This window comes from Dysidea avara, chromosome 4, assembly GCF_963678975.1.
Source record: "Dysidea avara chromosome 4, odDysAvar1.4, whole genome shotgun sequence".
NCBI classification, from domain to species: domain Eukaryota; kingdom Metazoa; phylum Porifera; class Demospongiae; order Dictyoceratida; family Dysideidae; genus Dysidea; species Dysidea avara.
The window spans coordinates 28,487,011-28,510,784 of NC_089275.1; the positions used below are offsets into that span (position 1 = coordinate 28,487,011).

The following is a 23,774-nucleotide window of genomic DNA, read 5'->3' on the forward strand; positions in this document are numbered from 1 at the left end:
CAAAATGGCTATAATATCGGCTTTGATTTGATGGAATAGTAGAGAATAGTATTGTATACAGAGTTTATTTGATTACTTTTACAATACTCTAATAGAGCACACATTTTTGAGAATTTCTAATAGAACACACATAGAACGTTCTAGATTTTCCACTGAAATTACGAACTTTAACAGTTTTTGCCTTGTAACTCTATAGCTGTCAATGCAATTTCTTTTAAACCACAAAAGCTTTACCAATTTTTAAGTTATTCCCATAAGCAGTTTAACTTGTAGGCACGACAAGTTGGCCTTTTTAACACAAATAATCATCCATAGCTCTATGACTATTAATCAGATTGCACCAAATATGGTACGTGATTATGCCAAAATACATTCTTAAAGTATACCAAAGACCAAGAAAATTGAGCTATGCATTTGCATTTCATAATGTTTTTTTGTAAAGTGTGTGAAAAGAAAAATCTAATCCAAAACAGCCAAGCTGCAAAAAAAGAGTGCGGCACTCAAAAAGGCTATGGTGAAAAAAGATGTGAAATGCAAGGTGGTGGCCAAGAAATGGCTGTGATGGTAGGTTAATGGTAAAAATTTTAATAACGACAATTCAGGTGAATTTGGTACCGCTTGGTCTTGGCACAAAATTCACCTGAATTGTCGTTATTAAAATTTTTACCATTAACCTACCATCACAGCCATTTCTTGGCCGCCACCTTGAATTTCACATCTTTTTTCACCATAGCCTTTTTGAGGGCTGCACTCTTTCTTACAGCTTGGCTGTTTTGGATTAGATTTCAATTATTTTGTATTTGTATACCACTATGGCCGGCTTTGGGGCTTCTTGACCTATCTTTTTTTCTTTACCACAAGAAGAAGAAAAAAATGAAGCAGATTTTGAATACTTAAACTAATTCTGATTTCATCACTAACTGTACAAATTATATATATATAATACATATATATTATTACATGTCAATTATTCCCTATAACAGATAACTTGTTTGCAGCTGATCTCTCTACTGGGTGACTTGAAATGTAGCTGAAGTCTATACAGGGTGATTTGCTTGTAAATGAACTCTCTACAAGATTCTCTCTACAGAGTGACTTTTTCTAGCTGAACTCTCTGCAGGGTTATCTGTTTGTTGTTGAACACTCTACAGGGTGATCTGATCTCTCTATAGGGTTACTTGTTTGTAGCTGAACTATCTGCAAGGTGATTTATTCATATCTGAACTCTCTACAAGGTGATCCTTCTAGCTGATCTCTCTACAGGATGACTTGTTTGTAGCTGAACTCTCTAAAGAGTGATTTGCTTGTAGCTGTACTCCTTACATTGTGTCTAGTTTCTAGATGATCTCTCTACAGGGTGATTTTTTTGTAGCTGAACTCTCTACATGGTGATTAGTTATTAGTTGATCTCTCTACAGGTTGATTTGTTTGTAGCTGTACTACCTACAAGGTGATTTGTTTGTATAGCTGAACTCTCTGCAGGTTGATTTGTTTGTAGCTGATCTCTCTACAGGGTAATTTGTTTGTAGCTGAACTCCCTACAAGGTGATTTGTTTGTATAGCTGATCTCTCTGCAGGTTGATTTGTTTGTAGCTGATCTCTCTACAGGGTAATTTGTTTGTAGCTGAACTCCCTACAAGGTGATTTGTTTGTATAGCTGATCTCTCTGCAGGTTGATTTGTTTGTAGCTGATCTCTCTACAGGGTAATTTGTTTGTAGCTGAACTCCCTACAAGGAGATTTGTTTGTAGCTGATCTCTCTGCAGGTTGATTTGTATTAGCTGAACTCTATACAGGGTGATTTGCTTGTAGCTGAACTCCTTACATTGTGTCTAGTTTCTAGCTGATGTCTCTACAGGGTGATTTTTTGTAGCTGAACTTTCTACAGGATGATTTGTTTCTAGCTTATATATATATATATCTCTACAGGTTGATTTGTGTGTAACTAATCTCTCTACAAGTTGATTTGTTTGTAGCTGATCTCTCTGCAGGTTGATTTGTTTGTAGCTGATCTCTCTGCAAGCTGATTTGTTTGTTGCTGATCGCTCTACAGGTTGATTTGTTTGTAGCTGAACTCTCTACAAAGTGTTTTCTTTGTAGCTGATCTCTCTACAGGGTAATTTGTTTGTAGCTGAACTCTCTCCACAGTGACTTGTGTGTAGCTGAATTCTCTAGAGAGTGACTTAATTGTACCCGAACTCTCTACATAGTGCATGACTTGTTTATAGCTGAACTCTCTTCAGTGTGACTTGTCTACAGTGATATTTGTAGCTTAACTCTCCACAGGGTGACTTGCTTCTAGCCTAACTGTCTATAAGAGTAACTGTTTGCAGCTGAACTCCCTACAGAATAACTTGCATTGTAATAGAACTCTATAATTGAGTAAGTCATAAACTAGCTGAATGCTCTATTATGGTGACTGTTCTACTATAGTATCTCGATCTCGCATTTGCTACACGGAGTTGGCTTTTGAATCATAACTCAGTGATTTGTAATCTGATTCTTCTGTACTACTGCAAGGACTTTCTAGGATGAGTATTCCAGCAACATACCGATTTTCAGCTCACTGCTCTACGCGGTTTGCTAGGTAGGCGTGCAAATTATTGGTATTTTTATTCACGAATCTCGATCGCCCAATTGTTACACACCTTCGGTTTCACGTCATATCTCCATGATCTTCGTTTCAGTTGCTTTCAAACCACCAAAAGACACTCCTACTGCTCTATCCACAAACCGATTTTCAGCTCATTCCATGAAGCGGCTTACCCTGTAGGCGTGACAACAAATCAATCTTGTTTTACACGAATAATAGGTCATAAATCCTTAACTGTTTCTTTGGATTTGCACCAAATTTGACACTAGGATTCGCCTTTGGACTCCCTTTCTGTGTGCCAAATTTCAAGGCAATCGGAGTACGCGTTTGCGTTTTATAGCAATTTTTGCAAGTGTGCAAAAAGACGGAAAAGATAAAAAAAGGCAGGTTATATAGAGCCAGCACCGGTTACACTGTTTTTCCGGCTATTTTGCCGGCAGTAGAGGGTATAATACTTAGAATGTTATGTGCATTAAAAAAAAACTTGTACAAAAAACCTAAGAAAGCGAGAAAAAAAAGTTGTCTAAGCGAGGGCTCGAACCCTGGAATCCGTACTCATAAGCAATGTTTGTAACAATTATACCACCGGTGCTGCAGCTACTCATCTCTTTTAGTTTCTACCTTATAAACATCCGACTGAAGTGACTTCTATATATAACAAGAGTGAAGAAGAAACCAAAGCTGAACCCTAGCCTACCCCTAACGCTAAGGAACTACTTTTCGCGTCCCCTATAGTTGAATGCTCGGGGCAACCTACTAGACGCGTGCCCTAAAGTTGAATGCTCGGGGAAACCTACTAGACGCATGCCCTAAAGTCGAATGCTCGGGGCATATTGGACGAGTACCAACTCTAGCTCGCCTAGACACAACTGGTTTGTTTGATAGTCCAGCAAATGATGGACTTGTGCCGGTAAAATAGCCGTTCACGTTCATAACCGGTGCCGGTACTATATCCACTTTGAAAAAAAACCAAGAAAAAAATTCGAAACATTGGCAGCTCGTATCTCGGAAATGGATTGAGCGATTTCCTTCAAATTTGGAATGTGAACTCCCCTAGTTGGCGGACAACTTTGAAGCAAATTTGGGTACAATCGGATAAGGGATCACCAAGATACAAAGGTGTGAAAATGACATTTTCTTTCTTCCTGTTAATATACCCATGGTGTGGCATGCCGGCTTCTTGGGCCGCACGACACACTATCATGTGTCTTGATCTAAGCCACCCAAGCCCCCTAAATAAAGCCAAACTTTGAAGGCTCATATTTCATGATTGTGTTAGACAAGACAATCTTGATATGTGGGGTGCTGAAGGTGGAGGGAATTTGCAGTATAAATACAATTCTAATTTGAGAAGGGATCACGGAGCTACATTTGCGTGAATATTGCATTTTGTTTCTTCCTGTAAATGTACTTAGGATGTGGTACGCCAACTTTCTTGGTCACATGTGTGTCTTGATACTATTGATCGATGTGCAAGTTCATGGTGAACAGACTGAGCCAAATTCTGTCTTCGTAGCTTATTTAAGTCATAAGTTATGCCTCTAATTTATTTTGCCTTATTGGTGTTGTATAAATCAAGTTTATTCCTGTTCCAGCTGTCTAGCACTATAACTCCAAGAGTATTTATTAAAAAGGCTGAAACTTTGGCTGTCCACTCCTTTTTTGCTATAGATAACAAGGTAGCAATAAAATGGAATTCGCAAAAATAGTTGGTTTTTGCAAAAATGGAATTCGCAAAAATAGTTGGTTTTCGCAAAAATAGTTGATTTTTGCTCAGCGGGTCACATATTTGATATCATGCTAACATTGCTGACACTATAGGCTAATGCAGATACTGTATTACTCTGTGATGTATAAGCTGTGTATCAGGTTGAATTCATCCTCCTTCTACAGTTGCCTATATTGTTGCCACCTGATCTGAGATATTGACCATCTTTCAGTGGCAAATTCAGTCTCTACCTAGTGGGATAGTATTTGGAAAATACAATTATTGATCTTGACTCACCTAGCCTTCATAATAATGTGACTGTCTCAGCAAAAACCAAATAGTTTACACAAGTATACTTTAAAATAAGATTGGTGAAAGCATGCATGCTATATACAAAGAAAAAATACACAACTTTTGATCGAAAAGAGAAGCAAGTCTCAAATCAATTAAACCTATATTCCATTTTATTCACCTGATCATGGAGAGTTTGAATATATTTTTAACAACATTATGCATGTCACATGTGTGTTTGTTTATGATATTGTCATTTCTTTTTTTTTTAAATGCTTTCGTATTTGTGGACACAAGTGAATGCAGGGCTGAAACTGTACCTTGGTGGATTTGCCAACGTTTTATGCTGAATCCCATTTTTAGGCAAAGGAAAACAAAAGTTATGGTTACAAATTTAAATGCCTTTAGTTCATTTAACTACTCACCATAATAGGTTGAAACTTTTGTAAACTATTCATGAATACTGTAGATAATACTAAGAGACAGTAGTGAGATTATAAAAGAAATTTTGTGGACATTGCGCACACTGTGTGGCTGAGACTGTCACTATAGGTTGAAAACCTTGCCTTTTTACAGCTTAACTGTTATACGTAGCACAAATCAAGTGCTTCACCAACCATTATTATTGTTACAAGTAGGACTCTCAGTTTTGATTATTTTATTAATCGATTAATCATCGATTACTAAATTGATTAATCGATTAATCTATATGTAGTGAACTCCATGCGTAATATCAGCGACCCTTAATCACCACCCAGACTAACATTGTAGTGGTAAAGGCAGAGTTGAAGGAATGGCAGCAGTTGATAACTAGTTATAATTAGTAGTACCTAAAAGCTGCAATATGGCATGTTTATGAGCTCAGAATCTGTCATGGATGTGGTAAGCCAACTAGAGGTGTGCTGTAGCATTGAAAAAAGAAAAGTGATGCAAGTTTTGCTATAAAGCACAACAATACATGGTTACCTAAGGTGGTGTGGCCTCTATTACACAACCCAGACAATTAGGCACCACAAATATTTTAATACATGCTCGGATTACTCTGTGTTTTGATTAGTTATCAAGATGGCTGCTATACTTTGAGAGAATATCAGTTTATTTTTTTCTGTGATGCAGTTCTTTTTTCTTAAGGTATAGCAGCTACTAGTGACATCCACATGGCTTACAAATATCAACAAGCAGGCATTAAAAGGACACATGATAGTGTATTGTGCAGCCAAGTAGTGCAGACACGCGACAGACAAGTGTGTCTTTTACAGAAACCAAGAAATGCTGTTTTTGCACATTCATAACTCAATAGTGCCTGAACAAAAATTAACCAATTTTGCTGCAGAAATTTCCTCAGGTTAGGATACCTCCTATTCCAAATTTGAGCTGAATCTTGTCCTGCCATCACTGAAATATGTACCTTCAAACTTCATCTTATTTTCTTAATATTTTTCTTCTTAATTTTCTTATGTAAATTTTCTTTTCACACATTTCTTTTTACACACTTTGCAGTAACTTGTACACACTTTAGTCGAGTGACTTTAAATTTGGTATAAAGCAAATCCAAACATTGAAAAAAGCACGATCTAAATACTCTAATAGAACAATCACTGAGAAGTATAAAAACCTGTGCAAAAATGTCTGAAAAAAATTTCTCCAGGGTCCAAACCAGGGACCTCCACACCTATTTACCCAAGCCCTTTACTACTCTGCCACTGCTGTCAGTTGCTAACCTCACTTAATACCTAACTTATAAATGAAAATTCAGAACACTAGAATGATAACTCATAGATTTGTGAGTGGAAATTCTATATAATTATGTTACTGGATTTTGGAAAAACGATCCAAATCGCACATTAGAAGTTTCGAGATAAACGGTTTTAAAGAATTGAAACCAGCATAACTCTCCAAGGATAGCAAGCACGCGTATGAAATTTACACAAAAGATGCATCAATCTGTTACCTTTCAAGCCACTTCCAGTACTTGTAGCTGCTTGTACAGTTTCCTGCCAAATAAGATAGAAAGTCTGAGCAGTTGGACGAGCGAAGTAGTATCACGAGTGCTCACAAAGGGGTGGAGGCTGGGGGGTGGCGGGGAGGGAAAAAGATGGGCCTCAAAATGGAGGCAGACCACGATTGGAGTCCAGACACGAGATTACAGGGCTGTGCTGGCTCCTTAGTGGCTGATATGTAGCAAACTCTACAGAGAACACGTCTGGCCAACATTATAAGGCTGTCCACCAGTAAACCACCGATTCTTGCCAAGCCAGGTCCTTCACAAGGCCTGAAATCGCCATTTGGGCACTCCACACCACCCAGAAAAGACGTCTATTAAAACCAGCCTCGTGTAGTTTGAGTAGTGCTGAGGGTCATAACTTATAGTACGATAGTGTAGCTATCCACTGGTGGTGTTAGTTTGATTTTGCCTGATGTGCAATTTGGTTCGGTTCTGTAAAATCTGGTCACATATAAATTATTTCTGGAGCATCACGTGAGATCACGTGACCTGCCAAGAATCCTGGAGCAGTGGAAAGAAGTCTGGTCAGTGTGTGGTGGCTGGCACTGGTCATGGAGTGATTCCAAAGTATGTTTTTGTGTGTTTGGCTCCTTTACAGCTAGATGAGTGTTATATAATAATAATATGTGACTGGATTTTGGAAAAACGATCCAAATCGCACATTAGAAGTTTCGAGATAAACGATTTTAAAGAATTGAAGCCAGCATAACTTTCCAAGGATAGCAAGCAGCGTATGAAATTTACACAAAAGATGCATCAATCTGTTACCTTTCAAGCCACTTCCAGTACTTGTAGCTGCTTGTACAGTTTCCCGCCAAATAATATAGAAAATCTGAGCAGTTGGACAAGCGAAGTAGTATCACGAGTGCTCACAAAGGGGTGGAGGCTGGGGGGTGGTGGGCAGGGCAAAAGATGGGCCTCAAAATGGAGGCAGACCACGATTGGAGTCCAGACACGAGATTACAGGGCTGTGCTGGCTCCTTAGTGGCTGATATGTAGCAAACTCTACAGAGAACACGTCTGGCCAACATTATAAGGCTGTCCACCAGTAAACCACCAATTCTTGCCAAACCAGGTCCTTCACAAGGCCTGAAACCGCCATTTGGGCACTCCACACCACCCAGAAAAGACGTCTATTAAAACCAGCCTCGTGTAGTTTGAGTAGTGCTAAGGGTCATAACTTGTAGTACGATAGTGTAGCTATCCACTGGTGGTGTTAGTTTGATTTTGCCTGATGTGCGATTTGGTTCGGTTCTGTAAAATCTGGTCACATATGTTGAATTGAAGTGCTCAGAAAAAATGTATGTTCTATTAGAGTACTACAAAATATTTATGAAATAGCCTATATCAAGTGTGTTTTGTGGCCAAGTACAGCCAGTATGGGCAGATGACATACTCATTTTACGGACTATAAAAATTCTATGTAACAGAATTTTACACTGACTGACTGACTATCTACCATACAACACAAAATGTTGGCAAATTCACAACTAGTCAACTTTGACGAATTAAATTTTACAAGAACCGCAGACCTAAACACTGACATTTGAGGTGCTTGTTGACACGTGATGAATTAAAACTGAACAAATGTAACCAATTCATCACATTTTTCTTTCATCAAAATTTCCTCTCATAAGTAACTAATGAACTGATGCCTCCAGCAAAGTATAACTCAACAATGGATAAGGCTACGTGCTTGATTTATTTGATTCACTGTTCAACGTTGCTTCATCTTGAGATGTGCTTTCACAGTATGTACAATGCATGTATCATGGACTTGCCTTTGTCCTCCTTTGTGTTCCAGTTGTTTTTGCTGACAACACAAGGTGTCGATTCACAATAGCTGAGTCAGCTAATTGTCCGTATTTTTTGTAGTGACTGTACTGATTACAGAGACACTTCTTGTGCTGTTCTCCATTGGTAACACTATGTAATGGGTGAAGCATAGACAAAACCAAAGCATAATGGCCACCTCCCTTTCTGCTACGTAATTGATTGTTGGGGCACATACTATGAATCAAAATTATTTTTATGGCATTCCTGGCACCATTCTTTCTTTTATTGTGATATGTGCTGGTTCATTTGACACACGTAACTATGTTATGAAAAAAGCAAAGAATCAAGCAGAAGGAAATCAAAGAGAAAAGTAGTGAACAAGGGAATAGATAAAAAAGTGGTGAAACAAGGAAGGTTGCCTATACCTGCAGATATACAAGCGGACATTTAATTCCTAATTTAGTCATGGTTATGTAGACTGAAGTTTAGGGTTTTAATGTCCACTAGTATATCTCAGTTATGGGAAACTTTCCTTGTTTCACCACCATTCCCTTGTTTCACTACTTTTTTTTCTTTTTGATCCTTAATCCTACTTAATATTCCTAAATTTTCCTTCTAATTGCTATATTAAAACTGATTCAGTTTGTTACCATTATTAATGTATTAGTTTCTCTTAGCCATCTTAACTCTGTGAGGTAGAAACAGGTATACAGTAGCTAAATAGCAGTGGTTGTTGAAAGTGATGTTAAGCAAATTACATTTTAAATATCACAGTTAGTAAGCTAGTAAGCATAGTGATGCCTTGTTACAAAGCATATTGCTATATCTTGCAAACAAACACCTTGTAAACTTTAGCTACTAGTACACTATGTTTTGTGCTTCACTACATTCTTCTGCATCTTGTTCAAAATTTAAAGCAATTATGTGCATTCTGTTACTGTTGTAACAGTTATTTCTGTTGAATTATTAAGGAACATTATTTTGCACAAGCATAATCCATGCCCTGTATGGGTCAAAACAAAAGGTATCTAATATAGAGTGGTATAAATAGTGGCTGAATATGCTAGTACCAGACAGTCGACTACCAAAACTACAATTTTGCTAGATCCCTGATTTGGTATAAAAGTCACAAGCTATCATAACTCTACCCTAATTAAGCCAAATTCATAACATTTTGAAACCATAATTAATTTTTCCCTTAAACTTATTGCAGCCACACCTCCTGTTTTAGTCTCAGATGTGCTAGGAAGAAATTTTATGTCACTTAGTTTGAAGGAAGGAAAGCTCAGATCCATTTGCATTGTGCATGAAGTGATAGCCAAACTATATTGTTGTATAGTGAAGGTTTGTGGGCTTTCCTTTTGTTGATTGCTGGGTTGTGCTGAATCCCAAAATACAAGATTTTCAGCCAATTATTGGAAAAGAGTAGCTCCATACCAAATCCACAGTAGAAAATCAATTTATTTTTGCTATGGGTTATAATCAGGTATAGACTCGGACTATATATACCAAGTATGGGAAAGAACCCGCGCTTCATCTGGAGGGCATGCAATTTTTCACAATTTTCATTACAAATCAATCACGATTCCTGTCGTATGGCGAAAGATAAATAAGGCTTACTGGTACATACAAAAATACTTTGATATGCCCTACAGGTTGAAATAGTAGGGGAGTAGTTTCGTGATTATCAATTTTTTCATTGCGGATCCTATGCCAGGCCATCACTGAGATATGCGCCTTCAAAGTTCATCTCAGCTTCTTCATATTTTTCTTCATCTTCGTATTATTCTTCTTATTCTTCTTCTTTTTTTTCGCACCACTTTAAAAAATGCTATAGCTCCTGCATGCTTTAGTTGATTTTCTTCAAATTTGGAGGGCTGTAAGAACGTAATTTCGCACATTTACAGTCCACATTTTGTACACTTTGGATAAAGAACAAGGGAGTTATATGCAATTTTCGAAAAATTTGATAGCAATCTTTTGTCATGGCCACAGGGTAAACCGTTTGAAGGAATGACTTGAAAATCAATCTGTACATGGAGTAACCATCGTAGTGCAAACCTTTTGTAGTTTGAAAGAAATTGCATTAACAGTCATGGAGTTATAACAAAAATGCCAACCATATGTAAAATTTGCGCGACTGAGTTTTGGTAATAAAAAAGCCAAAAAGTTATACTTGCCACACCTACCAGGCAAACTAGTTAATGGAATGGAATAAGCTGAAATCAAGTAGAGAGGTAGATAAATCATTTTAGAGTGGTCTTTCAGTGGTTTACAAGGAATCAGGTTAAAATCCACTGAGCTACTACACTATGAAAGTGAACTAGTTGTAAGAAGTGCACGATCGAGATACTCTAATAGTGCAGTCACCCTAATAGAACATTCAGCTGCACAATAAGTCTCTCTATTAAAACGTTCAGCTACAATTAAATCACCATGTAGAGAGTTCAGCTAACAACATAGGGAGTTCAACTACAATCAAGTAACCCTTCAACTAGTATCAAAACAAACAGCCTTGTAGAGAGTTCAGTTACAAACAAGTCACCCTATTAGAGAAACAAGTCACCCTTAAGACAGTTTAGCAGCAAACAAATCACTATGTAGAGAGTTCAGCTATGCTTCAAGTCACCCGTAAAGAGCTCAGCAGAGATCATCTAGAAACGATTCACCCTGTGGGGATCAGCTAGAAGCATATCACCCTGTAGAGAGATCAGCTAGAAACAAGTCACCCTGTAGAGAATTCAGCTACATTTTGTGGAGTGTTTTAGCTAGAAATAAGCAACCCTGTGGAGAGTTCAGCTACAAATAAACTCTTTCAGTAGAAAGATCAGCTAGAAGCAAGTTATCCTGCAAAGAGTTCAAATCCATTTGAAGTCACCTTGTAGAGAGATCAAGTAACCTTGTAAAGAGATAAGCTACATTTCAAATCACCCTGTTGAGAGATCACTAGAAACAAGTAACCTTGTAAAGAGACAATTAAGCTACATTTCAAATCATCCTGTAGAGAGATCAGCTTGAAACAAATTACCCTATAGAGAGATCTGGTAAAAACAAGCCACCCTGTAGAGAAATCAGCTAGAAGCAACTTACCCTGTAAAGATCAGCTAGAAACAAATCACCCTGTAGAGACATCAGCCAGAAACAAGTCACCCTGTAGAGAGGTCAGCTGGAAACTGTAGAGAAATCAGCTAGATACAAGTCATCCTGTACAGATCAGCTAGAAACAAATCACCCAATGGGAGATCAGCTCAACACAAATCACCCTGTAGAGAAATCTGATATAGAAACAATTCATCCTGTAGAGATCAGCTTGAAACAAACCATTCTGTAGATAGATATGAGCTAGAAATAAGGTACCCTGTAGATAGTTCAGCTGGAAACAATTCACCCGTAGAGAGATCAGCTAAAAACAAACCACCTAGAGAGAATTCAATTACATTTCGTAGAGTGATTCAGCTAGAAATGAGCAACCATGCAGAGAGTTCAGCTACAAACAAACTCTTTCAGTAGAGAAATCAGCTAGAAGCAAGATATCCTGCAAAGGTTCAACTATATTATTTTGAAGTTACCCTGCAGAGAGAACAGCAAGAAACAAGTATAGCCTTGTAAAGAGATAAACTACATTTCAAATCTCCCTGTAGAGAGATCAGCTCAAAACAAATCACTTTGTAGAGAGATCTGGTAGAAACAAGTCACCTTGTAGAGAGTTCAGCCAGTAAAAAATCACCTGTAGAGAAATCAGCTAGAAAACATCACCTGTAGAAATATCAGCTAGAAACAATTCACCCTGTAGCGAGATTAGCTACATTTCAATCACCCTGTAGAAAGATCAGCTTGAAACAAATCACCCTATGGAAAGATCGGTTAGAAACAAGTCACCCTGTCGAGAGATCAGCTAGAAACAAATCACCCTGTAGAAAGATCAGCTTGAAACAACTCACCCTGTAGAGAGATCAGATAGAATGAAGTCCGCACCATGTAACACTACCAGAGAATGGTGCCATGAAACACCTATGGATTATCCATGAACAGTAAAATAATCCCCATTAAGTGACATGAAAGTCATTTCATTGATATTTCATTGTAATATCCATGCCATGAACACTCATGATTTCATGCATAGTAATTTTATAGCACTGACAAATTATTTCATGGCACAAGAAAATTTCATGATTGCAGTGGCCATGAATTGTCAAATTTTCATAGGTAGTGTCCATGAATTTGTCAAATTTTCATAGGCAGTGTCCATAAATTTTTATAGGCAGTATCCTTGAAAACTGCATGAATTTTCATGGTTTATCATCACATTTTCATAGCCTCTTCTCTGGGACTTCAGCTAGAACCAAGTCAGATCAGCTAGAAACAAATCATGCTGTAGAGAGATCAGCTAGAAATAATCACTCTATAGAGAGATCAGCGGAAACAAGACACCCTGCAGAGTGAGGCTTTGCGTGATCAAGTCACCCTGTAAGAGCCCAACTACTTTTCAAGTCACCCATTGGAGAATCCAGCTATGAACAAATCTCTCAGTGGAAAGATCAGCTAGAAATGAATCACCCTGCACAGTATTCAGTTAGAAACAAATCCCCCTGTAGAGAGATCAGTTAGGCAAGTTACCCTGTTGCCTGCAAAGAGTTCAACTATTTTTCAAGTCACCCTGTAGAGAGCTCAGTAGAAACAAGCAGCCCTGTAGAGAGAGATTAGCTAGAAACGAATCACCCTGTAGAGAAATCAGCTGGATCAAGTCACCCAGTAGGGTGTTCAACTACATTTCAAGTCACCCTGTAGAGAGATCAGCTAAAAACAAGTCACCCTGTAGAGAGCTCAGCTGGAAACAAGTCACTCTGTAGAGAGATCAGCTGGAAACAGGAGAGAATTCAGCTACATTTCGTAGAGTGTTTCAGCTAGAAATAAGCAACCATGTGGTGAGTTCAACTACAAACCATTCACTATGTAGTCAAAGTGTGCAGTTACATTATGAGGCTCCCTGTAGAACTACATACACATCTGCAAAGAGTTTAACTTGTGTGACTTGTTTTTATGATTAATTAACACAATTAAAAATCATTTCCTAAAGTATATGTAGCTAAACAATTCATTAAAATCTTCTTCCTCGTAATTATCTTTTCTCTGTGGTAAAGAAAAGACAAGTTAAAAGAAATACCTAAAGCTGGCCTTAGGTATGAAATTACAAAAAAAAGTGATGTCTAATCAAAAACAGCCAAGCTGTAAAAAATGGGTGCGGCCTCCAAAAAAAGCCAGGGTGAAAAAAGATGTGAAATCAAAGGTGACAGCCTAGAAATGGCTGTGATGGTAGGTTAACGTCAAAAATTTTAATAACGACAATTCAGGTGAATTTGGTGCCAAATCCTAGTGAAACTTGGAGGAGGCAACACTATTTCACCTGAATTGTTGTCATTAAAATTTCTGCCATTGACCTACAATCACAGCCATTTCTTGGTGGCCACCTTTGATTTCACATCTTTTTTAACCCTGGCTTTTTTTGGAAGCCGCACCCTTTTTTACAGCTTGGCTGTTTTTGATTAGATTACTTATTAAATGATGTTAATAGTTAAGAGGTTGTAAAGAGAGGCTGCATATAAAATAGAAAGCAACAATAATTCGGTAAAGTTTTCTTTACATGTGCACCCTGGTTTATGCGTATGCATGTTATTCATGTATAGTTGGGCAGAGTTGTGTTGATACAGTAAATGTTGAACGAAAAGGAAGTGATGCATTTGAGGGATCTTTTCAAGTGATAATTCCAAAGATCAAATTCTCATGCAATGGTAGAATAACTGGTTATAACATAAGTCTGGAATCAGTTGGTGACAACCCACAACACTATCCTACTGTTCAAGTATGGAGGCCCACAAACTCATCATCATACAAATGGATAAATGAACTTGTTAATGGTGATGTAGCGAATAATTGCAGTGAAGAGTATTGTTTAGCTAATGTGATATTTACTGATAATAACAGGGTCGAGTTTCAACCAGGTGATATTATTGGATACACTACACCACACCAAGGGAATAACTATTATACTGTTTGGAGTACTGAAACAGGGGGGTATATTTCTTACGCCACAATAACAACTGGAAGCCGCATACCTACAACATTTGATATCATAGAGAATATAAGGAGGGAAGAATGGCAGCCCTTGATTAAAGTGTTATATGGTAAGTAAAGATTGTTTGGTATGTTTATACCCTGTATCTATGCAAAAACAGTCAAGCTGTAAAAAAAGCCTGACTGAATGAAAAACGTTTATGAAATTAAAGATGGTGGCAGAGAATTCCAATAAGTATAAGCATGGAGTTCATTGCAGCCATTTCTTGCAATTAGCTGTCATCGTAAAATTTTCCTAGGCTTTTATAGGTTGCACCATTTTACTGCTTGTCTCATTTGTTTTGTGTGGGTTTCACTATTTTTTTTGCTATATTATTGTTCGATCACTGCAGTTTAATATGAAATCTTAATTGAAATCTTGTAATGAGTCACAAATACAATAGTGCTGGAGGTCCTATGATTTCCTCAGATACCTGATATTCACCCACACCCATACCCTCTATTATTATTATTATTTATTATTATTATTGTTAATGCTTTACTATATGTGTAGATATAGATTAATGGTTTCATGTGATAATATAAAGGACTCACCACTGCACCCTGGGATGTGCCACAACAACGAGGGTTTTAATGCTGGCTGAAGGAGGGACTAAATTTACTCTTTAGGTGATCATCCGTCCATTTTAATCACTTTTATTGTAACAGTCTTTCCTAGCCAGTAAATTTCCTTATACATGTTTGCTAGCACAATAAATATTCATCGCTAATGAACTTCTACAACATCATTTCAAAGGAAAGTAGCACCAGAAGTGGTTTCAATTACTTTTCATCTGTGATCTGCTCATTACACAATCCTACATATGGTGGACGATACATGAAGTTTGCCTATGTGTCAAATAGATCAATCAGCTTATTTCAATTGTTGGATTTAAACTATATACAAACTTATTGGACGTATTTTGAGTTGCACTAAAAGTTGTATAGGCTTGAGTATAGTCTACCAGAACTGCCAAGTCATCTTGTAAGTGGGATATGGCTGGTTTTTGGTTGTACTATGGGAAATGCAAATTTTCATGGTTTCTAATATACAGTTCTACTATACTAGACCCATTATATGTATACATGTACATACTGTTACAGTATTTGCCAATCAGATATCTTAAATAGTAAAATGAAATGGGTAATGACACTGACCGTCGGTGTCAATTGGCACCACCAAAAACTATTGACATTGAACAAAGCAACTCAACTATCGAGCCAACTAGTTGCATGAAAATAAGTTTGAGGTGAATTAGGGTTAGAGTTTGAGGCAAACTAGGGTTGGAGTTCACAACCCTAGCTTGCTTTGAGCTCACCAAGAACCTACCTTCATACAGACAGTGAAAGACATCATTATTCTTAACAGGTAAACCTCAGCTAGTGTTAGGGTTAAGGTAGGGTTCAGCTTTGGTTTCTTCTTCACCAGGCATCTTTTTCAACTCACATTATAGGGTAGAAAAGAAGGGAGTGGGTAGTTGGTAACAGTGGTTGAGCGGTTAGGATTCTAGTGTAAGGTGACTATGGGTTGGGATGGGTTTAAGTCCTATTTCTTTTTCCATTTTTTCTACGTTTATTTTCTAAGTTTACCCAGATTTTTTGCTGGTTTTTTTTCAATAGCCTTGGCCTTAGTAAATGGATGGTAAGCATGTAAATTTGTTACTGTATGGTATCTGATACACAGATACTTTCTTATTGTTTTCTATTTCTAATACATAATTATAATTCCTTGCAGATATTCGATGTGATAACCTATCAATACCATCCAATGGAGAGATCACATCATGTAGTTCTGGTAGAAGAGGAGTGGGTTGTGAGGGAGACACTTGTAGTTTCACATGTAACAGTGGTTATGAGCTAATTGGTAGTGACAATAGGACCTGTCAGAGTGATGGAAGCTGGAGTGGTAACAAGACCATGTGCAAAACAGGTAAACGCTGCTCTGCTGTTTATAATAAATTCACTATAGTGTACATGATACATAAAAAAATAAACTGTGTGGCACAAACTACACCTCACACCACAACACATCATACGTATTATCTCAATAGTGAAATAGAATTTGTATTCTGTAATTTGTGCCAATATTATGGGCTGACAATTTCATGGCCACAGTATAATTTATGAGTATCTTTATAGTGACATCACAAACAAACAATCAAAGCTCCAGTCCTGCAGGTATTGACAACTCTATTTTGTAGCTCTAAAGAGAGGATGTCTGCAATGAATCTAATGCCAACTACACTGTTAATCAGTGCACATCCAGCTTGTCTGTTTTGATATCACTGTTTTAATGGTTACAAGTCTTAAATCTTTTCATAAACCAAGCTTTGGGCTTAGTTGTCTTTCGTGAATACAGTAAGTTATTTTTTATGGAAACCTGGCCTCACACATCAAGTAAATTTCAAAACTAGTTAGCTATAAATAAAAGGCTATTATGCACATTAGTACCTACTCAACGTGACCATGGTGTGAAAGGGAAGAGCGGAGTTGAGCATTACTGAGTCTGTAAGATTTGGGCTTAAATGGTAGTGGTAGTCTGCTGGAAGTAGACTTAGTGGTGTTATGAAATAACCGAAGATTGGTTAAGAATCTTTTAAATCTTTTTGGCACACCTTAATTAACCATAAATTACATTTCAGAATGCTGAGGGCCTAGGTTGACCTCTTTGAAAAACAGTGTACTTATTTTGGAAATTTTGTGGAGCAGTAGTGAAGTCACCTCTGCTACCATAATAGTACCTCCATGTAATAACTTGCATTGACTTTTTACTTGATCAACAACACATGTAGTATTATGTCGAGTAGCTTCTGTTGGAAAGTTACCAGAAGAATGATGACATCGTCATAATCATATAATTTTAGTTGCAAAATTCTCATAAGATTTTTGCCAACATAATGACAATCAAAACCTCCTTGAAAGGCTGAAGTTTGTGTGGTGATCTGCACTCCCCTGAACATCAACACTGTACAAAACATGTGTCCAGTTAGATACGTATATCCAAAAGTAAGGTAAGTCTCACAGGCACTAATAGATTATTCAAATAGAATACCACTGACAGCTATGAATCAGAGTTTTTTATCCAAGCTGCTCAAAGACAAATCTAGCGTAACTGCAAACTGCAATATTGGGTGCAGCCAAGTATTCTGCAATCAACATACAGAGGCAAATTCACGGCAATGCAGTTATCACAGCAAGTCCTGCTACTACTATATAGGCAATGCATCAATCATGTTCTTCATGGAAATTACCAGAAGGCCATCTGCTTTCTCAACCACAATCTCTCCATGAGGAGGGACTAGGTGAAAACATCCTGACTATCTGGCAGACTCCTGTAAGTATTCGAGTGTAAATCGAGTAGCTGCAAGTTTGAGACGGTCATGGATTTCTTCAACTTTTCAAGCATACTTACAATAATATAGTGCAAGTAATAGGTGATTAGGGATCACAGAAGAAGTAGGGAAACAAGGCAGGTCACCTACACTTGCAGATACACTAGTGGACATTTAATCCTTAAACCCTGACAGAAATGTCCACTATTATACCTGCAGATGTAGTGTGTGACCTCCCTTGTTTCCAAATTTTTTCTTTGATTCCTAAAATTCTTAATTTACCTTATACTTGTTTGTTTACTTTTTGTAACATTATTATGACTGGTGAACCTGTGCATACCTTATCAAAAAAGAGGATGGCACCAGAGGCAATGTCTTCTACTGAACGTGCATTCCAGTTATCAGTTGCTAACTTGAAAGTGAAATGGCCATTATGCTTTGCTTTCGGCTCTTACACAATACTACAAATAAAGAAAGGTATGAGAAGCGCCACTACAATCAATCTACTGTAGTCACCAGGAAAATACAGACTATTCGCATGCCCCAACTATTATTACTGAAGTGGCCTAGGAAGTAGCCATTATGGTTGATGTTCAATCTGTTTTACAGTTTTACAATTGAACAATAGTAGGAGAAGCTCCTCCCGATCACCACAGAAAATGTGAATGATTTCCAAAGTAGGGAAGCCATTGCGCTACTGTGAATTGACACCTTGAGCTATCACCAAAAAGAAGTGGGACATAAAGGAGGACAAAGGTAAGTTCATGATGCATACATTTTATGTACTATGGCATGCCAAAAGGCACATCTCAGGATGAAGCAACGTCAAACACTAAAAGCTCAAGCCCATGGCTTAAGCCATTATCAAGCTATGCTTGTCTGAAGGTATTAAGTAGTTATTCAGTAGAAAATTTCATTGAATAATTTTTTTTTGAATTTTGTAACAATTGGGTCATACTGAAGGCACTTTTGAACTTGGTTGTACCTAATCAATACTGACAAGGAACCAGGATGGTATTGTGAAGCTGGTTTTTGGGTAATATTGTTGGCCAGAGAACACCAAACCTCTATGATTTCAAATATACCATACTGTATGATGACATCTTTAAACAGGCTGTACTACTGGGTATCTTAGTGTCTTACAGACCTTGAGCACTTGTGCTGTAAAGCCTTAGTAAATAAAAATAATGTCCATTTGGTTCCACAAGGGGTATATACTTTGAGATAATAAGTCACTCTCTAAGTTCCTATAGATGCAAATATATGAAATTAACAAGGAGAAAACATTCTGATCACCTGGGAGACTCTGTAAGTGTTTGAATGTAAATTGTACGGCTGCAGGTTTGAGACTACCCAGTTCTAGTCATGGATTTTCTCACTTTTGTGTCTTCAAACATACTTGATATAACATCTTTAAATAGGCTGTAGGACTAAGGGTCTTATAGACCTTCAGCACTTGTGCTATTAGCAGCACTTGTGCTATTAGCCTTGATTTTTAAAAATATAATAAATAAAGTTGCAGAGATGCTGCTCCTTTTGCCTTTGGCAAAGACCTTCACTAATGGGCTAAGGAGCACATGGACACCGCCAAAGCATCACCCTTAAATTAGCCCATTAAAAGGAGTCATTCCCTGTGCGTGATGGCACAAGCTTTAACATCATTGCAGCCATTTTGTGACTTTCACCTTTGATTTCACAACTTATTTTCACCAGACTATTGAAGACCGCACCCTTTTTCACAGCTTCACTTTTTGTGTGAATTTCATTTATTTACATGGCCCCAAAGCCAGCCATAGGTTGGCTTTGAGGTTTATTTTTCCCACAGTACTTCTTATCTACAGACACAATGATGATTATTAAAGACAAAAGTTATATTATTATGTAATTGTATTGTTTATTTCACTATTTGTTGTATAGCATGCATTTTTTGATAGAACACACATAGAGTTTCCATTGGTAGATCAATGAATTTTTAGCTTATATTTTAAAGCAGATTTAGGATAGAATTTTCATTTTGTTGTATAGTAGAAATTAAGTGCGATGATCAGCTGTGATAACTGTGGTGCAGAGGTTAAGAATTTGAATGTTCAGTATGGAGGTCCCTGGTTCAAACTCTGGTAAGTTTTTTGACATTTGTGACCTAGTCTAGGAAAACCAGTCTAATTGCCTACTGTATTTAAAACTGTTGAGGCCAATTTATGGGCCATTCAGGTATCAAAACTCACTAAAATAAGAGGACATTTACAGCACAAGTCTTTATTCAACTCCACTAAGCTGCACAGCCACATACAGCCATCCCCAGGCTGCATAGCTAGAGCTTCATTAGGGCTCCAGACTGCTCATACAGATCACTACGGTGCTTGGGAAAAGCAGCCAGCAAAAGCAGGGATTTTGATTGTAAAATTTGACGGTTCATTCATGTAGCTTTGAGTTCTTGGTGAAAAATCAAATCTGCTGTAATGGTTGATAAGACCAGTTTTTCCAGACCCAGTCACATTTTTCTTGCAGTGACTGTTCTATTTGAGTATCTCAATTCTGCAATTTGCAATTGGTCAATTTGCTCAATAGTAGCATAATTATACACAATTACGTATGACTTGTGCATTTTGGTGACATTGTGTACAGCTAGAATTAAGGCCATAGGCAATTACTGTACACTAATATAAAAACAAATAACGAATACAAGTGGAACCTCGATTATCCGAACACCAATTAACCGAACTCTCGATTATCCGAACACCAAATCGACTGCTCAATTAGGGTATCTTGTCAACAAGTGTATACTTTATTAGAGTAGTTGAGGAAACTCCATATGTAAATGTATGGAAGTTCGATTTTACGTACTGTTAGATTATATGAACACCCTTTCCTCCCAATTAGTTCTGATGATCGAGGTTCTACTGTAATAGTATCCTTAGATATTCAATGGTTTAGGCTTATTCACACAATGAACTATCTTAGAAGTGTAGGCGTATTTTCCAGATTGAGTTCCTCCACAGCAGTATGTGCCACCCACCCTATCGAATCAACCAATAAACATTTGCTTGTGACGTCACAATATCATAATCATTTATAATACAAACGATGTCCAGAAACAATTACAATTAATCCCATAATTGATATAATCTCCCAGCCCTACTCTATAGCTGTGATTTCTTCATTTTTCAAACCATCAAAATGAACTGCCACGATGGCTAGCCTATGTACACACCAAGTTTCAAGTTATTCTCATAAACAGTTTACCCTGTAGCCTTTTGATCCGTTTTATAAATGTTCATAGCTTATCAGATTCCTTGCAAACTTAGTATGTGAATTCAGTTTTATATGCTCTTTATCTGTACCATATTTATGTGTTCGCATGTTATAACAAGTTTTGCAAAGTGTATGAAAAGAATAATCTATGACTTTGTAGGCTCCTTAAGAAAGAAAGAAAAGAAACGAAAAATGAATGGCTGGAGCAAAATTAATTAAATTTGCTCCAGCCATTTAGCTACCCTACCTGAGGGACAGCTATATAGCTACCCTACCTGGGGGACAGCTATAATGAAAAATTGTATATGCTTAGAAGAAGGGACCATGGAGCTAAGCAGGCATGAAAACCACGATTTTTCCTCCTGTCAATATGCACACAGTGTGTTGCACTGGCTTTCTTGGCTGCATGGTGTCTTTATACAGTAATCTAACTTTATACAATGATGACACACATATTCTAATCGTAAACTGTAAAACTTTATCATTTAAATGTGCAGAATTTTATTAAAGATAATGTCAATTACACAGTTGGTTGCAGTCCTAATCCTTGTATGAATAATGGAACTTGTACAGATGGAGTTAACTCTTTCACATGTAATTGTGTGGATGGTTTTACTGGAGAGGATTGTATAACTAACATAGATGATTGTGATCCTAATCCCTGTATGAATAATGGAACTTGTACAGATGGAGTTAATTCTTTCACCTGTAATTGTGTTAATGGTTTTACCGAAGAGAATTGTTCAACTAACACAGATGATTGTGATCCTAATCCTTGTACGAATAATGGAACTTGTACAGATGGAGTTAATTCTTTCACCTGTAATTGTGTGGATGGTTTTACCGAAGAGAATTGTTCAACTAACATAGATGATTGTGATCCTAATCCTTGTATGAATAATGGAACTTGTACAGATGGAGTTAACTCTTTCACGTGCAACTGTGTAGATGGTTTTACTGGAAATAATTGTACAGCTAACATAAGAGGTATGTACTTGTATTGATGATAATAACGTTAAGTGTAATTGCGTTAGCGCTTTTAGTGAAAAATGTTTGCAGAATCCGTAAGTTATGTTTTGTGATGATTAGTGATGTACATGTACACCTGTATGCATTATTAACATGTGCATCGCTGACTATGATAAGTCATTGTTAAATATAAAGAGAGGTTCTAAGATGCTATAGCTATTAGACATTTAGAATGGTGCACTCTACTCTTTAAAACAGGGAAATATACAGAAAATGTGGCAAATAAGTAAACAAATGTAAGGAATTAGAAATTTTACATCATATGGTATGGTAGTACTGTATATTTGGGATCACGGACTTTTTATTTGCCCAAGAAAATCACCCAAAAAACCAGCTTCGCAATACCACCTGATGCCTTGACTAGTTATGTATAACCAATCCCAGAAGTGCCTTGTGTATGACCCTAAATACTTTCAATTGATTGCTACAATATTAACAAAAAATTCTCAATAGAATTTTCTACTGTCTGCCTGCCTGCTTGTCTGCCTACCTGCTTGTCTGCCTGGCCTGCCTGCCTGATGCCATTAGACAATTGTAACTTGATAAACAGTTAAGGCTGCAGGCTTGATTTTTTCACTGTTCGACATCACCTCAGCCCGGCAGGTGCTTTTTGGTATACCGCAGCACGTACAATGCTCAATCATGGACTTACCTTTGTCCTCCTTTGTGTCCTATTTATTTTTGCTGACAGCCCAAGGTGTCAGTTTGTGATATCTTGATGGCTTCCTTACATTTGTACATTGGTTTTCACCAAAGTAAACAAACAAGTACAGGTGTATAAAGAAATTACAAATTTTAAGTTCAATTAGGCAGGGTCCGCAATCGAAAAATCAACTTTCACCAAATTCCTTATCATTTCAACATGTTACGTAGGTATAGTGAAAAGTTATCAAGACACACGGTAGTGTGTCGTGCGGCCCAAGAAGCCGGCGCGCCACACCCGTGAGTATATTGACAGGAAGAACGAAAACGTCATTTTCACACATTTGTATCTCGGTGATCACTTATCTGATTGGAACCAAATTTGCTGCACAGTTGCCCGCCAGCCAAGGGAGTTTACATTCCAAATTTGAAGGAAATCGCTCGAGCCATTTCCGAGATACGAGCTGCCAAAGTTTCGTTTTTTTTTTTCTTCGTTTTTTTCTTCTTCTTCGTCTTTTCGCACACTTGCAAAAATTGCTATAACAAGCAAACGCGTACTCCGATCGCCTTGAAATTTGGCACACAGAAAGGGAGTCCAAAGGCAAATTCTAGCATCAAATTTGGTACAAATCCGATGAATGGTTCAGGAGTTATGACCGATTATTCGCGTAAAACAAGATCGATTTGTTGTCACGCCTACAGGGTAAACCGCTTTATGGAATGAGTTGAAAATTGCTATGTAGATGAAGTAACCATCGTAGGAGTGCCTTTTGGTGGTTTGAAAGGAATCGAGATAAAGACCACGGAGATATGACACAAAACCCAACCTGTGTCACAATTACGCGATCGATTTTTATGAATAAAAAAGTATTAGTTTTCACGCCTACTAGGCAAACCGCTTAGAGCAATGAGCTGAAAATCGGTGTATAGCTGGAATAATCTTCATAGAAAGTCCTTGCAGTAGTACAGAAGAATCGGATTACAAACCACTGAGTTATGATTCGAAAGCCAACTCCGTGTAGCAAATGCGAGATCG

At 37.5% G+C, this 23,774-nt stretch overlaps 1 protein-coding gene across 1 annotated transcript in view; it reads left to right on the forward strand.

The window, feature by feature from the left end:
- Positions 1-23,774, forward strand: part of LOC136254625 (adhesion G protein-coupled receptor L4-like) — an 86,025-nt gene that overhangs the window by 9,241 nt on the left and 53,010 nt on the right. The window contains exons 3-5 of the mRNA XM_066047369.1: positions 14,057-14,554; positions 16,219-16,413; positions 21,596-22,054. Of these exons, the coding sequence (XP_065903441.1) occupies positions 14,057-14,554; positions 16,219-16,413; positions 21,596-22,054 (1,152 nt within the window). The remainder of the gene's footprint in view (positions 1-14,056; positions 14,555-16,218; positions 16,414-21,595; positions 22,055-23,774) is intronic.